General features: G+C 37.6%; 1 protein-coding gene across 2 annotated transcripts in view; it reads left to right on the top strand.

Moving 5' to 3' along the window:
* hs3st1l1 (heparan sulfate (glucosamine) 3-O-sulfotransferase 1-like1) overlaps positions 1-11,406 on the top strand; it is a 34,203-nt gene extending 22,797 nt beyond the window's left edge. The window contains exons 2-3 of one of the 2 annotated variants that reach the window (XM_077495391.1): positions 6,176-7,218; positions 11,159-11,406. In XM_077495391.1, the coding sequence (XP_077351517.1) occupies positions 6,344-7,218; positions 11,159-11,282 (999 nt within the window). In that variant the 5' untranslated portion in view covers positions 6,176-6,343 and the 3' untranslated portion in view covers positions 11,283-11,406. Of the gene's footprint in view, positions 1-6,175; positions 7,511-11,158 lie in introns of those variants that run through there. The other variant, XM_077495392.1, reaches the window with a different exon arrangement.
* The last annotated feature ends 1,034 nt before the right edge of the window (positions 11,407-12,440 follow it).

Raw genomic sequence — 12,440 nt, 5'->3', positions numbered from 1 at the left:
CGTGCTGTACAATACCTGCTGTTTGCCGCACTTCTTGGCAGCAGGCTCAGTGGAATATGAAAGAGGGTTTGTTCTGAAAACGTATAGAGCCTGCTGTTTGGGTTAATTAGAGGGAACCCACCCTCCCGCCGCGCAGTAAACCTTCCTCTTATGTCTGCTGAGATATAATGAAGAGTGCACATCTGAAGACTGGCCTTTTGAGTCGGACCTTTTGCTCTGGTCGCAGACGACTTTTTAAAGCCTTCATAAAAATGGGCCAGTACTGCTCTGCTGAGTTACGATCATCAACTCAATTGGAAGAGGACAATTAGTCGGATTCACGTCTTCAATAACTTTCCTATGCTGGATTCCACTAATAAAGAGGGAAACTAAAATGTGATTCAGGGATAAAGAGGTGGATTCTTACCTGGATAGTTATTGATAATTAGTGTCAATGCTGGGATTTTGTCTTGGTTGGTAATGCACATTTTGCACATTTCAGAAATATACACATTATTTGTATTGCACCAAATACATGATTTACACAAAAGCAAAAATAATGGGATAAACTTAAAAATAATAATAATAATCCAATGGCTGTATCTAAAAAAAATAGCATAGAAAAGATGTACAGCAATAAGAAAATAGTTACAAAGAATATAAAAGCTAGCAATAGACAATAACGCACATAAAAACTTGGCAGTAGTGCAGACTCAAAGGTGATTTAATAAAAGGCAAGTGGGAAACAAAAAATGTAAAAGCTGATAACTGCAGCAGATCTGCAGTTCTCTGGTGGTTTATTCCCGATATGCTGGGCATAAAAACTGAAAACTGCTTCTTGAAAAATGAGTCCCAGCGGACATTTGAAGTCTGGGATGCTCATTTCTGTAGACTGGAGATCTATTTTGGCCCTTTGGCTTTATAAACCAACACTACCATAGTACATCAAGTTTTTGTCAGGTAGCCATTATAAAGATGGACCTCATATGTGATGAAGTGATATCCCATTTTATATTTTTTTTGGTGGTTACTGAACTAGCTGCAACTGTAGTGACTCATATAAAGAGTGTTACAGTAGGTAGATGCAAAATAAATTATAACTGAACATGGGTTGAAGGCCTTTAAATAATTGTATTCTTGATACGTGGGATAATGACAGACTGCAGGAAATGGTCATGAAATTGACCTCTAATTTCAGACATCTATTACTTTCAAGATATGGATAATGTACAGTGCTGTGCAAGTTTTAACACTCCTTTTTGTTCTTTAACTCTTTGCCCGCCAAAAACGTTTAATAACGATTATTAAAATCACGATGTATGCTGCCATGAACGTTAAATGACGTCAACTACGTTGTCTTTTTTTTGTTTTTTTTAAATAAACAGGTAGTGCAACGCCTAAGTGCAGCGCTGCCTGGTCAATGGGTTGTGGAATCAAAAACACCCACTAACTATGGCCAGCAGATGTCAACATTGTATCTCTTTTCAATGGACTGCCGATGTATGGAATTACAATGAAACGTGGCGGAATCTGGTGAAATGGAACATTTTCAAGGATGACGTAAATTATCAAAATTTCTTGTTTTCAATTTTCGCTCAATGTCACTCAAATGACCTATTTTTAAATGGTGATTACTAAGGAATGGAATAAGGTACAAACATACTTTTTTTGTCTAAAAAGAATGTAATCTTTCATTTGCTACCCATAATGTATATGCAGTAAAAGCACACAATATTCTGTTTGCCTTAAAAGATTAGTTAAAATGCTCAAAATCAGCTGGCACTGTGTTGTTGTTGTTTTTTTGTTTTTTTTGATAACGTGGCAGTAAAAGAGTTAATATGCAAAAAATAAATAAATAAATGTTTGAATGTGCAATATTAGCAACCAAAGAAGGAATGTATAAATGGCACACATCTGTCATAACAGGTGAATTAATTATATTTTGACAACAAGTCATTTTGACGTAATAAAACCGTAAATAGCAGGACAGGTAAAGTTAGCAGGATTACACGAACACACACAAAGATGATTTCAAATTCAAGTATTTTGGATTTTGAGCATGGCCATGGAACAACTTAAACTCGTATCTCAGGGCACCATTGTACTATAGCATCAGTTGTCCATATCACATAATCATAATAGTGCCACCCACCAGGTAATCATCCCAACATGAACTCGAAAGTACGTATATGATGGCCCAAAAAATTGTTGCTGCTCACAATACTAACCTTGCAAACAGCTGTGTGCTGAGTAACTTTCTAATTCCACTATGGCTAAATTTCACCTTGCCTGTTGGTTCTGACTACATCTGGGGATTATAATGACACACCTGTAGTGCGTCTGAAGGCCGTTTTTAACATGTTTCCGTAACAGAATACATTTTTAAAGGTTGGAAATCACTGACACATAGACACAGTCCGCTCTATCTCACTCGAGGGTATCTGGCGTCCTCCCACTGGCCCACATGTGTTCAGTAGAAATAGATTTTAGTTAAGTGAGCTGCCAGACTGTCAGAGGCCATGCGAGAAGCACAGATACACATCACGTGCTGATTAAAGCAGTGAGGGACAGTGTCGTGTGACAATGGCTCCTTCCAGGTGGTGGTGGTGTTGTGTGAGAGGAGTGGGATTGAATGAGACAGCAAGCTTGTGAAGCTGCTGAGCTGTTAGCATTGGAGTTGGCGGCTCTTGGTCAGGGACTGGCTGACAGGCATCAGTGCTTGTCATAGCGCATAAAAGGGCTCACTGTACTCCCACGGGTTCTGTAGGGTGGGATGGCTCTCCTGAGTCCACCTCTTGGGGCCAGACCGACACTGAGGTCACGTGGAAAGTCAACACCTTTGTGTTGTTGAAACAATTCTATTATGTAAGAGAATGGCCACTGCTGGCATTGTGTGAAACAGTGTTCCTTTGAAAATGATTTGAATTGAGCTGTTGATTTAAACAAAATTCCCAATGTTATTATCTTAACTCATTCACTCCCAGGACATTTTCGCTGTTTTACTGGATTTTGACAGATTTTGCATGGCCCATAGAATGTTGTGTCCTATTGCTATAAAAACATGGAATTTACCAAAAGAGAGATTAGAGCCTCTTCTTTCATCAGGAAAAAATCTGTTTCCATTTTGCATCAGTTAGCTAGAATATGACTAAGTTTCATCATTATTCACAAATCTGTTTAAAATAGTGGGGAAAAGAGCTTTTTGATCTCTTATACTCTAATGCCATCCGCTGGCAGTTTTTGTAATAACTACCATTGCTTCAAGCATTCTCTTCAGTTCAGAGGCTGCATCAAACCCAAAACGTATAAATACATCTTTGGGAGCTTGGTGATATTTAAAATAGAACGTATTTATACGTTTTTGGGAGTAAATGAGTTAATAATGTCACATAATATTCATATATTCATATATTTGGAATAAGCTCAGACTTTGCTAATGAGAAAGACAATGCTTTTTTAAATAAAAAAATATATATATTTGAAATTATTTTGATTTAATTTATTCCAATCTCATTAATATGATAGCATTACCATTTTCGATTGTATGCCAAGAAGGCAAAAAAAAAAGCAATATCAGGAACAGTCATTGTTATCTTTTTTGCATGTATTAGCAGAGCTAATAATTAATTGAAAATACACGCACTCACCCACACACGAACACAGTGAGGATTTCTTTAAAAATATCATATTTTTAAATGCAATGAATTTTTAAACTGCGTTTAAAATTTACAATACATTTTATGATCTCCCCAGGCTATAGACTAACTTCCTTGTTATTTTCATATTGTTGATGTGTGTGACATACAAGGAGGCTATAATCAATCATTTTAAATCTCTATTTTGCACTAATATAACAGTTTGAACTTAGATCTACTTTCGAACTTTAACTGCAGCATAAGGTACAAAAATATAACATGTGTACAGTTCCCCCAAGTAAACCATTTGGCATCGAACTATCAGATGTGCCGAGGTTTCTGAAATCTTTTCCCATGCAGGCACTATCTTTTGTTTGTGAAAACGACCTTACCAGGACCTCTGCTGCTTTGTTTGCAAAGCTTGACGCTTTTGTTTTGACTAGCACTGTGTCAGCAACAACTCTCCAGGATGATTTCCGCAAGATGCCTTCTGAAAGCATAGCTCGTTTTGTGAATGGATTTCAAACTACTTTGTATATACCGTAAAAACTTGTAAATAAGATAATTTTTTTTTTCCTCTTAAAAATAATCGAAAATTGTCCCACTGTACTATACATACATTCATTAAAAAATATAATAATAATAATAATAATAATAATAATAATAATAATAATAATAATAATAATAATAATAATAATATTTTATTGAGGTTTACAGCTACCTAGATGTTATGAAAAAAGACAAACTTACATTCCAAAATATTTAACGTCTATAATATACTGTAAGTACTTTGTTTAAAAAAAAAATAAATAAAATGTTCGCATTACACCGTGAGCAAAACTAGTCATGGTACAAGCAGCAACGATTGTTCATGCTATCCTTGACAAGAACACGCACCAATGTTGTGAGTACAACTTCAAAATAAAATCTTTATGCAGTAATACACTGACATTATTGCCTTGGCACGCTCACAAGAAGTGAGGATTAACGGAAGTGCACATCTGCCCGACAGTGTGTCGTTCCGTCACTACTGACTTGACTTGTTTTTTTTGTTGGTAAATCGCTGTCATTGCTTGCAAAATGTTGACACTGACATCGCTCTGAAATCAAGTGAATCAAGGATAATGAAAAAACTACTTACTGTATGTACGCTGGCATTGTACAGTGTTATATTAGCCTCTCCAATGTTAGCTGCTAATTGCTAGCTAGCAGCAAGAGCCATCGGATTACTTTTCACAAAATAAACGACTCCCCACACTTTTGTGCTGACAGCCTGACAAGTTGAGTTCCTACTGTTGACGTTTTACAACCATGCATACTCAAATGTGCTGTTAAGGCTATGCAAAATTGCTACTGTTGCGTGGTCCTTATGTCACTCAGATTAAAATCTTTGGGGAGATCATTTAAAATCGCACTTACTAATTGTTTCCAAGAGGAAATTAATGAGCTGCTAAGCACAGTTGAAATTTAAGTAAAAATGTCTGCTTATCTATTCTAAATATGAAAAACAGTTGATTATTTTGGAAAACATGATTTTAAACATTCTTTGAACAACCTTAATTATTGTTGTGGAAAAAAACATCACAGTAGATAACTTTGATTTCAAAGCATTACCATTTTATTAGTATGTTTTAATCTTTATACATTCATATTAATATTAACATTAGCATTAAACAACAAACTTGTTTCACTTCTATTAGAGAATAAGCAGCAAGTATTTTTGATATCCCCCAAATTAATGATCAATTAATTGTCAAAAATATAAGTCTCTCTAAAACTCGAGCCAATGTAAATAAATGGATGTCTTTGTCCCTCCAAAAAAAAAAAAAGTGTTGGCCTGTATAATAAAGAATGCCAGCAAATCACGGGACTGTATTATATTGTACATGAGTACAGATGAAAAAAAAACAATACTTTCCCATGGTTTATATGCGTTCTCAGCAGTATCATTAATCTGAATTAATGCCAGAAATCAAAAGTTCATTGTGTTGGCTGGATTCTGATGCCCTACTATTGATTTTTCTTGGCATTTATAGGAAATCAAAGTCACCTACAAGTGGGAACTCATCTGATTTCCTCCACGAAATGTGTCTTTATATATCCCTGCAGCATTGATATGAAGGCAATCTAAGGGGGAACAGTGCGTGTATTGATTGCAGTTTCGATTCTGGCCTGGTAAAGGAAGACGAAGCAGTCAGCAGGCCGACTGGCCTTCAGCCACTCTTGCATACCTCAGTTATGCTTCCTAACGAGCCGCATTGTTAGACATTTTTCAACGGGAGAAATTACAGAATCAATAGAAAAGCGCTTGATACAGTGAGAAGAGAAAGACGATTGGATGAAGGATGATGAAGGAGGCTCAGAGAAAGATGAATAGATATCATCCTTTTGGAGACGATACACTTACAGGAGACATGGATTGTATTTAGGGCTGGATTGCATTTTCAGGGGAATGAGAAAGGTGCCAGTTCCATAAAATGCAGACATTCATCCCACACCGCATACGTCAAATCTAAACGCTTTTCTCTTTTCTCTCTCTTCTTCTTTTTTTTATCCTACAGATGTGCTGTGGACTGCCTGTAATTTCTTCTCCTGCTGTTAAAATTCCATGGCCGACAAAACCAGCACTTTCCGCTGCTCTCGTTACAACTGAGCCAGGAGAGCCGGATCTGGTTTACAGCTAAATCACACGTTCCTTTTCTTGGCTCGCCACCTTCCCGTCAATCAGCATGGCGTGCTTCCTGGCGTCCGCCTTTCTTTTGGCGCTCCAAACGTTTGCCGCCCCTCAGGCAGGTGTTAGTTTGAACAGAATAGATCTGAACACCGATGAAGACGCGGCCTTGTCTCCTCCGCCGGGGACTAGCAAAAGACCCCCGCATAGCATTATAATCGGGGTGCGTAAAGGCGGTACAAGGGCCCTGCTGGAAATGCTCGACATCCACCCCGAGGTTGCCGCCGCTGCAACTGAGGTGCATTTCTTTGACTGGGATGAGAACTACGCCAAAGGCTTGGAGTGGTACCGTGATCTGATGCCCTACTCGTACCCGCACCAGATTACAGTCGAGAAGACCCCGGGATACTTCACGTCGACCCTTGCGCCCGAACGCATCTGCACGATGAACTCATCCATGAAGCTGCTCCTGATTTTACGCGACCCGGCCGAACGGGTCGTCTCGGACTACACGCAGGTGTACTTCAACCGTCTGGAGAACCACAAACCGGTCCAAGCCATCGAGAACCTCCTCGTACGAAACGGCGCCCTGAACACCCGCTACAAGGCCATTCAGAGGAGCCTGTACGACATTCACATGCAGAACTGGCTGCGTCATTTCCCCCTGGAACAGATTCATATCGTGGATGGCGATTTGCTGATTCACGACCCCTTGCCGGAACTTCAAAAAGTGGAGCGCTTCCTCAACTTGCCTCCCAGGATACTCGCCTCCAACTTCTACTTCAATCAGACTAAAGGATTTTACTGCATTCGAAGTGACGGTCGAGAGCGATGTCTGCACGAGTCGAAGGGACGCCCGCACCCGGTGGTCAACGGTACCGTGCTCCAACAACTCCGTTCTTACCTGCAGGAACACAACAGAACCTTCTTTAGGTTGGTGAAGCGCACCTTCAACTGGCAATAAGTAGTACTCAAAAGAGGCAGTGGGTGAGAAGGCCAAAATGAGGCCTAAAGCACTTTACAGAACTGACATTTAAAGCCTCTCAGTTTCTAGACTTCTCTAGTTTCTGCTGACTGCTTATTAACTGCTGACACAATACGGCAAAATGGAACATTCTTCAACATTTTCTCTTTGCTGTGAGCACATAACCGATAAAGTGAACTTTTTTCCCCTGTTTCTCTGTCTTGTTTGATATCCTTGTTCTTGATAATAAATTGCTCTTTTAAATGTTTCTGGCATGCCAGTGTGCTGTCTTTCTCACTTTCTACGTTTCTTCTGTTTTAGCGGAGGTGTTGCTGTTGTGGAAAGTAGACATTAATGCAAGGAAATGGGTACCCTGGAGCACAGCTTTAGTAGTACAGGAATCACTAATGGTTTTGGACACCGAAGGTAGCCTGTGCCCAAAGCTGAATCCGTTCATCCGAGTCAGCACGCTCAGATCCCAAGAGCTTTTCTTGCATTTCACTACTGCTCTGCTCATCATTACACTCAGGTGTTAGAAATGTGTAAAACGTCTGGAGAAAAAAAATAATAATAATTCTAACCTTATATGTGTTAGGTTTCCTTTTTTCTACACATCACTTTCAGGAATAGCATTTAAAAGGCCAATTTCCCTGAAACATCGCTTCATGCTATACACCGCATGGGTCATGTTTCTTTCATTGATTCAGTTCTGAACAACAGCTGAAGTTGCGACTCTACCGGGAGCTGATAGAAACGTGGTCTCTTTGCTGTCTCCAGGACTCGGTGTCATAACTGAATCCCAGGAAAATGTATATTGATGTTCACTATATGGGCACCAGTATAGTGTATATAGTGCTGAAAAAAATTATTAGACCACCATTTATTGGTTTATGCAGCTGTCCCAAATTAACTCATTCAATCCCAAAAACCTGTAAAAACGTTTTTAAAGATTTTGTCCTTCCCTCCCAAAAACGTGTTTAGACGTTTTTTTTGTTTTGTTTTTTTCATGCAAGAGCATACAGAAGGCTTTGATGCAGCTTCTGACATGGTGTCAGCAGAGTATAAGAGATCAGCCATGGCCATGTTGCAACAACCTTTTTTTTTGTCATTGATTTCACCAGGAATGTGAATACTGACGAAACTTGCCTATATTCTAATGCTAATTGCTGCAAAACGGAAACACATACCAATATACTTTTTTTTTTCCCTGATGAAAGAAGAGACTTTAATCATTCTTTTGGTAGGCTCCATGTTTTGATGGAAATGGAACACATTATTTATGGGCCTGACAAAAGTCAAAATCCAGTTTAAAAAAAAAATGGCTGGGAGTGAATGAGTTAAGAGTAATGGGATTACCAAGATAATTGTATGTTTTTGTAATGGTTAACACAACAGTATGTAGAAGTCACCAAAATTTTAATACTAAAACTATCCCTATATTTTTTTTTAAATATATTAAATTCAAATGTATTGTAATGAAAAATACTAATTATATATTATTAATTGATTTTTCAAGTTTTACATTAATAATTTATTTGCATTCCATGGAAGTTAAGTCAACCCATTTTATGTATTTACAATCATATGTTCTATGCAGCTCCACTTGCTTACATGGTATTATGATTTTATATTGCTTTTTTGGAATATGAGTTAAGCAGCAAAATCAATCCGTTTTTTTATCCATCTCATGGGGCGGCCATTTTGCCACTTACTGTCGACTGAAGATGACATCACATTTGCTCATCGCTCAGGTATTGACTAATCAGTGGTAAACTTGCAAACGTCACATGACCAAATTCAAAAAACAAGCGAGCCATAATTGGTCGTTACTTGATGTGATGTCATTTTCAGTGGACAAAAAGTGGAAAATGGCTGCCCCAATAGATTTTTAAAAATGGGTGGATTTTGCTGTTTAACTCAGATTCCACAAAAGCAACATTGATCACAATGCTGTGTTTAAATTAGTGGGGGGCACATAAAATATATTATTGAAAAGAAGATTTTGGGGGTTCCTTTAAATAATTGTTTTTAGTTATAAACCAATTTATTTTTAATATGGCAGTAGGGTTATTATACATTTCATTTTATTTAGTTTTTATTAGTTTTCAGGGTCGTTCTGTTAGTTTTTATTAGTTTAGTTCTTTAAAAAATGCTTAGTTTTAGTTTAGTTTGTTAGTTTCAGTATTATTATTATTTTTTTTTTATGTGTATTGTGTGCAATATTTAAAAAAACACCATGGGAGTGATGTCATCTTTTGGTGCTTTTCTATTGGCTGCTGCTGGATGACATCACTTCTGTATGACATACTTTCAAACGTCATTATTACGGTTTATATCAAACTAAATCTACTAAAAATCACATTTAAAATCATCCCCAAAGGCTCGTGCATTGAATTAATTAGCAAAGACTAAAACGAAGGACATGTTTACTATAATTATAGTTAGTTTTAGTTAGTTTTATAAGAATAAAATGTAGTTTCAGTTAGTTTTCGTTTTTATTTTATTTCGGTAACAATATTGTTTTTTGAATTTTAGTTTTAGTTTTTTTTCACTAGTTTTAATGGCAGTTTTAATTAACCTTTAATGGCACCTGTTTTTCAATACCGTCCCTTCTTACTTTGACCATCTCCAAACATTTTTCTTTTTTTTATTTTATTTGAACTGAGTCAAATGCCATATTTAGCATATGTCGCGGGCCACTGAAAAATGGACGGCGGACCGCAAATGGCCCCCGGGCCGTAGTTTGGACACCTCTGGTGTACAGTATATTGGTTCCCGCCCATTCCAAGTAAAAATACTATAAAGCTCATCCCATGGGACGCATTAAGTCAGCACTGAGGGGCAGCTTCTGCCACTATAATTTCTGCTGATAATAGTTATCCATCAACAGCTAATTCACAAATCCATCTCACTTACACATTCAACATGAAGCATTAAACTGGTATGCCACAGCAGCCATTGAATGGTAAATTAAACATTCTGGCCCTCAAATGTGTATTCTGTTCTATCTGATTGAAGGAGACAAGCAAAACCTTGCACAGGGAATTTTCCTTTTTGCTCACCAGGGGGCACTTGCACACCAAAATAGCTCCTGACCACAGTGAGAGAATATTTTGTGAAAGTACTGTAATCGCTCTCGGATCCCTTATTTGTACAAAGACGCCAAAGATTTGTTGTGGCATTGACCCTGGATGATATCGCTCTGTCTTCTCTGGTATGTCACTATCATACAGTGGGGGGAAAAAATAATAATAATAATAAAAAATAAAAAGCCTCCCATAACCTTTTATTCCCCTGTGAGTGTTAGAGTTGAACATTTACATTAAGAATTTACAAAAGTGCTGCAGTAAATTATCGTTCATAACATCAATTTATTTGTACTAAACTAGTGAAGAAACTGGCTATGTAATATATATTGCATAGTGCAGTATGAGCAACTTTACAGACTCTCTATTCAGCACACGAGACACTGAACTTTAAGATAAGTCATGTCAAGACACCAATACTGACAAGTGGCCACAATTGATTGAGTCGCTTGTCACTGCATGTCTCTGATAAATGCCCGTCTGAAGTGTAATTAAAATTTTGAGGGGTGAACCAAAGCAATCTGCAGTCGATATTTTTGCTGGTCTTGTCATTCTCGGAACCTCTAATGATGTGTCTGGGTTGTGATTGATGAAGTACTTCATCAAATCAAAGTGCAAGGAACACTCTCTGCTTGCTAAACAGAAAATCATCTTCCGTGAGACTGGACGGGTTTGTACTGTGCCACCTCTGCAACTCATTGCACAACCAGTTTATGTTATGATAATGATCCAATCTCTCCTAAACATGTATCCCACTGTTTTGTCTTCCGTTGTGATGAACAAATAATTCATTTGTTTGTTGCTCTTTGTTACATTGCCTCAGGTACAGAGGGTGTATGTTTGATGACATCCCGTGGCACTCAAAAGGAGGAAGGCTGCCGGCGCCGCGGCATCCGGCTCCAGGGAGGAGAATAAGAACATGCCTGCTCATTTTCACAGCGTTATGAATATCTCTGATTAATCCTTTGAGGTGATGAGAAAGATATTCGCAAATGTAGAGCAGTGACAGAAAAAGGTGAGAGGGTTTGCACGTTTTTGTGACACACTAGTTAATAATAATAATAATAATACTCTATTTGACTTGAAAGCGGTGTTCAAGACGCTCAAGGACGCTGTACACCAGATGATAACAGTTAAAAACAACATTAAATACATACATATTTACAGTGTTGTCACAGTTACCTTGAAAAAGTAACTTAGTTACTTTACTGATTACTTGGTTTTAAAAGTAACTAAATTGCGTTACTGATTACTTGATTTTAAAAGTAACTAAGTTAGATTATGAGTTACTTTTTTAGTTACTTTCAGCAGCTGCCGATAACACCATCTCAACATAAAAATAATGCGGTAGAAACGGAGTTCCAAATACTTTATTGAAAGTGCATTTTTAACATGAAAATAAAGTTGTTGTTTTTTTATGAAAAACAAAATAGGCAGTCTCTCTTGACTTCTTGTAACGTAAATACTTATAAAACAAAAAATAAAAATCTATCCAGGTTGAAAATGAAAATCCCCTTAATTCCTCTATTGTTTGTTTGTTCTGCTATTCCAGTGTGTACACTTGAGTCGACTCGTGCATGCTGAAAATGTGACTTGTCTGACGTCACTCCCCCTGGCGAGAGGGCGGAGACGACCTCATCCCATAATGCTTCACGGACCAGTTGAGGATGGAAATAAAAAATTTTTTTTACCACTTTTATGCTCCATAATGTACACTTTTTTGTTGCGTTGTGTGCCTGTTGGTTAATAAAACTAGTAGTAAAAGTATCATCACTTTTGTTTTGAATGTGCAAACCATTCACGACCAGACCATGGCTGAATTCAGTGTGGTGATCAATGACATCTTCGTAGTTAGCGGCAGTTGTTTGTGACTGTGACAACAGTGAGATATTTTGCCTTCTTCATGAAAATGTGGAGTAACGCATTGACTCTCTGGACAGTAACTTTAATCAGACTACTTTGTAGAATAAAGTAACGCGTTAGACTACTAGTTACTTTGGAAAGCAATTTTTTTTTTTTTTACCGGCAACACTGCATATTTATTAAATAAAAGTTTACTGTTTATCATGTGATGTCTGCAGGGCATTATCAAGGTGAATGTTGAA

This window comes from Festucalex cinctus, chromosome 14 (assembly GCF_051991245.1).
Source record: "Festucalex cinctus isolate MCC-2025b chromosome 14, RoL_Fcin_1.0, whole genome shotgun sequence".
Taxonomy (NCBI): Eukaryota; Metazoa; Chordata; class Actinopteri; order Syngnathiformes; family Syngnathidae; genus Festucalex; species Festucalex cinctus.
This window is presented reverse-complemented; position numbering and strand designations above follow the sequence as displayed.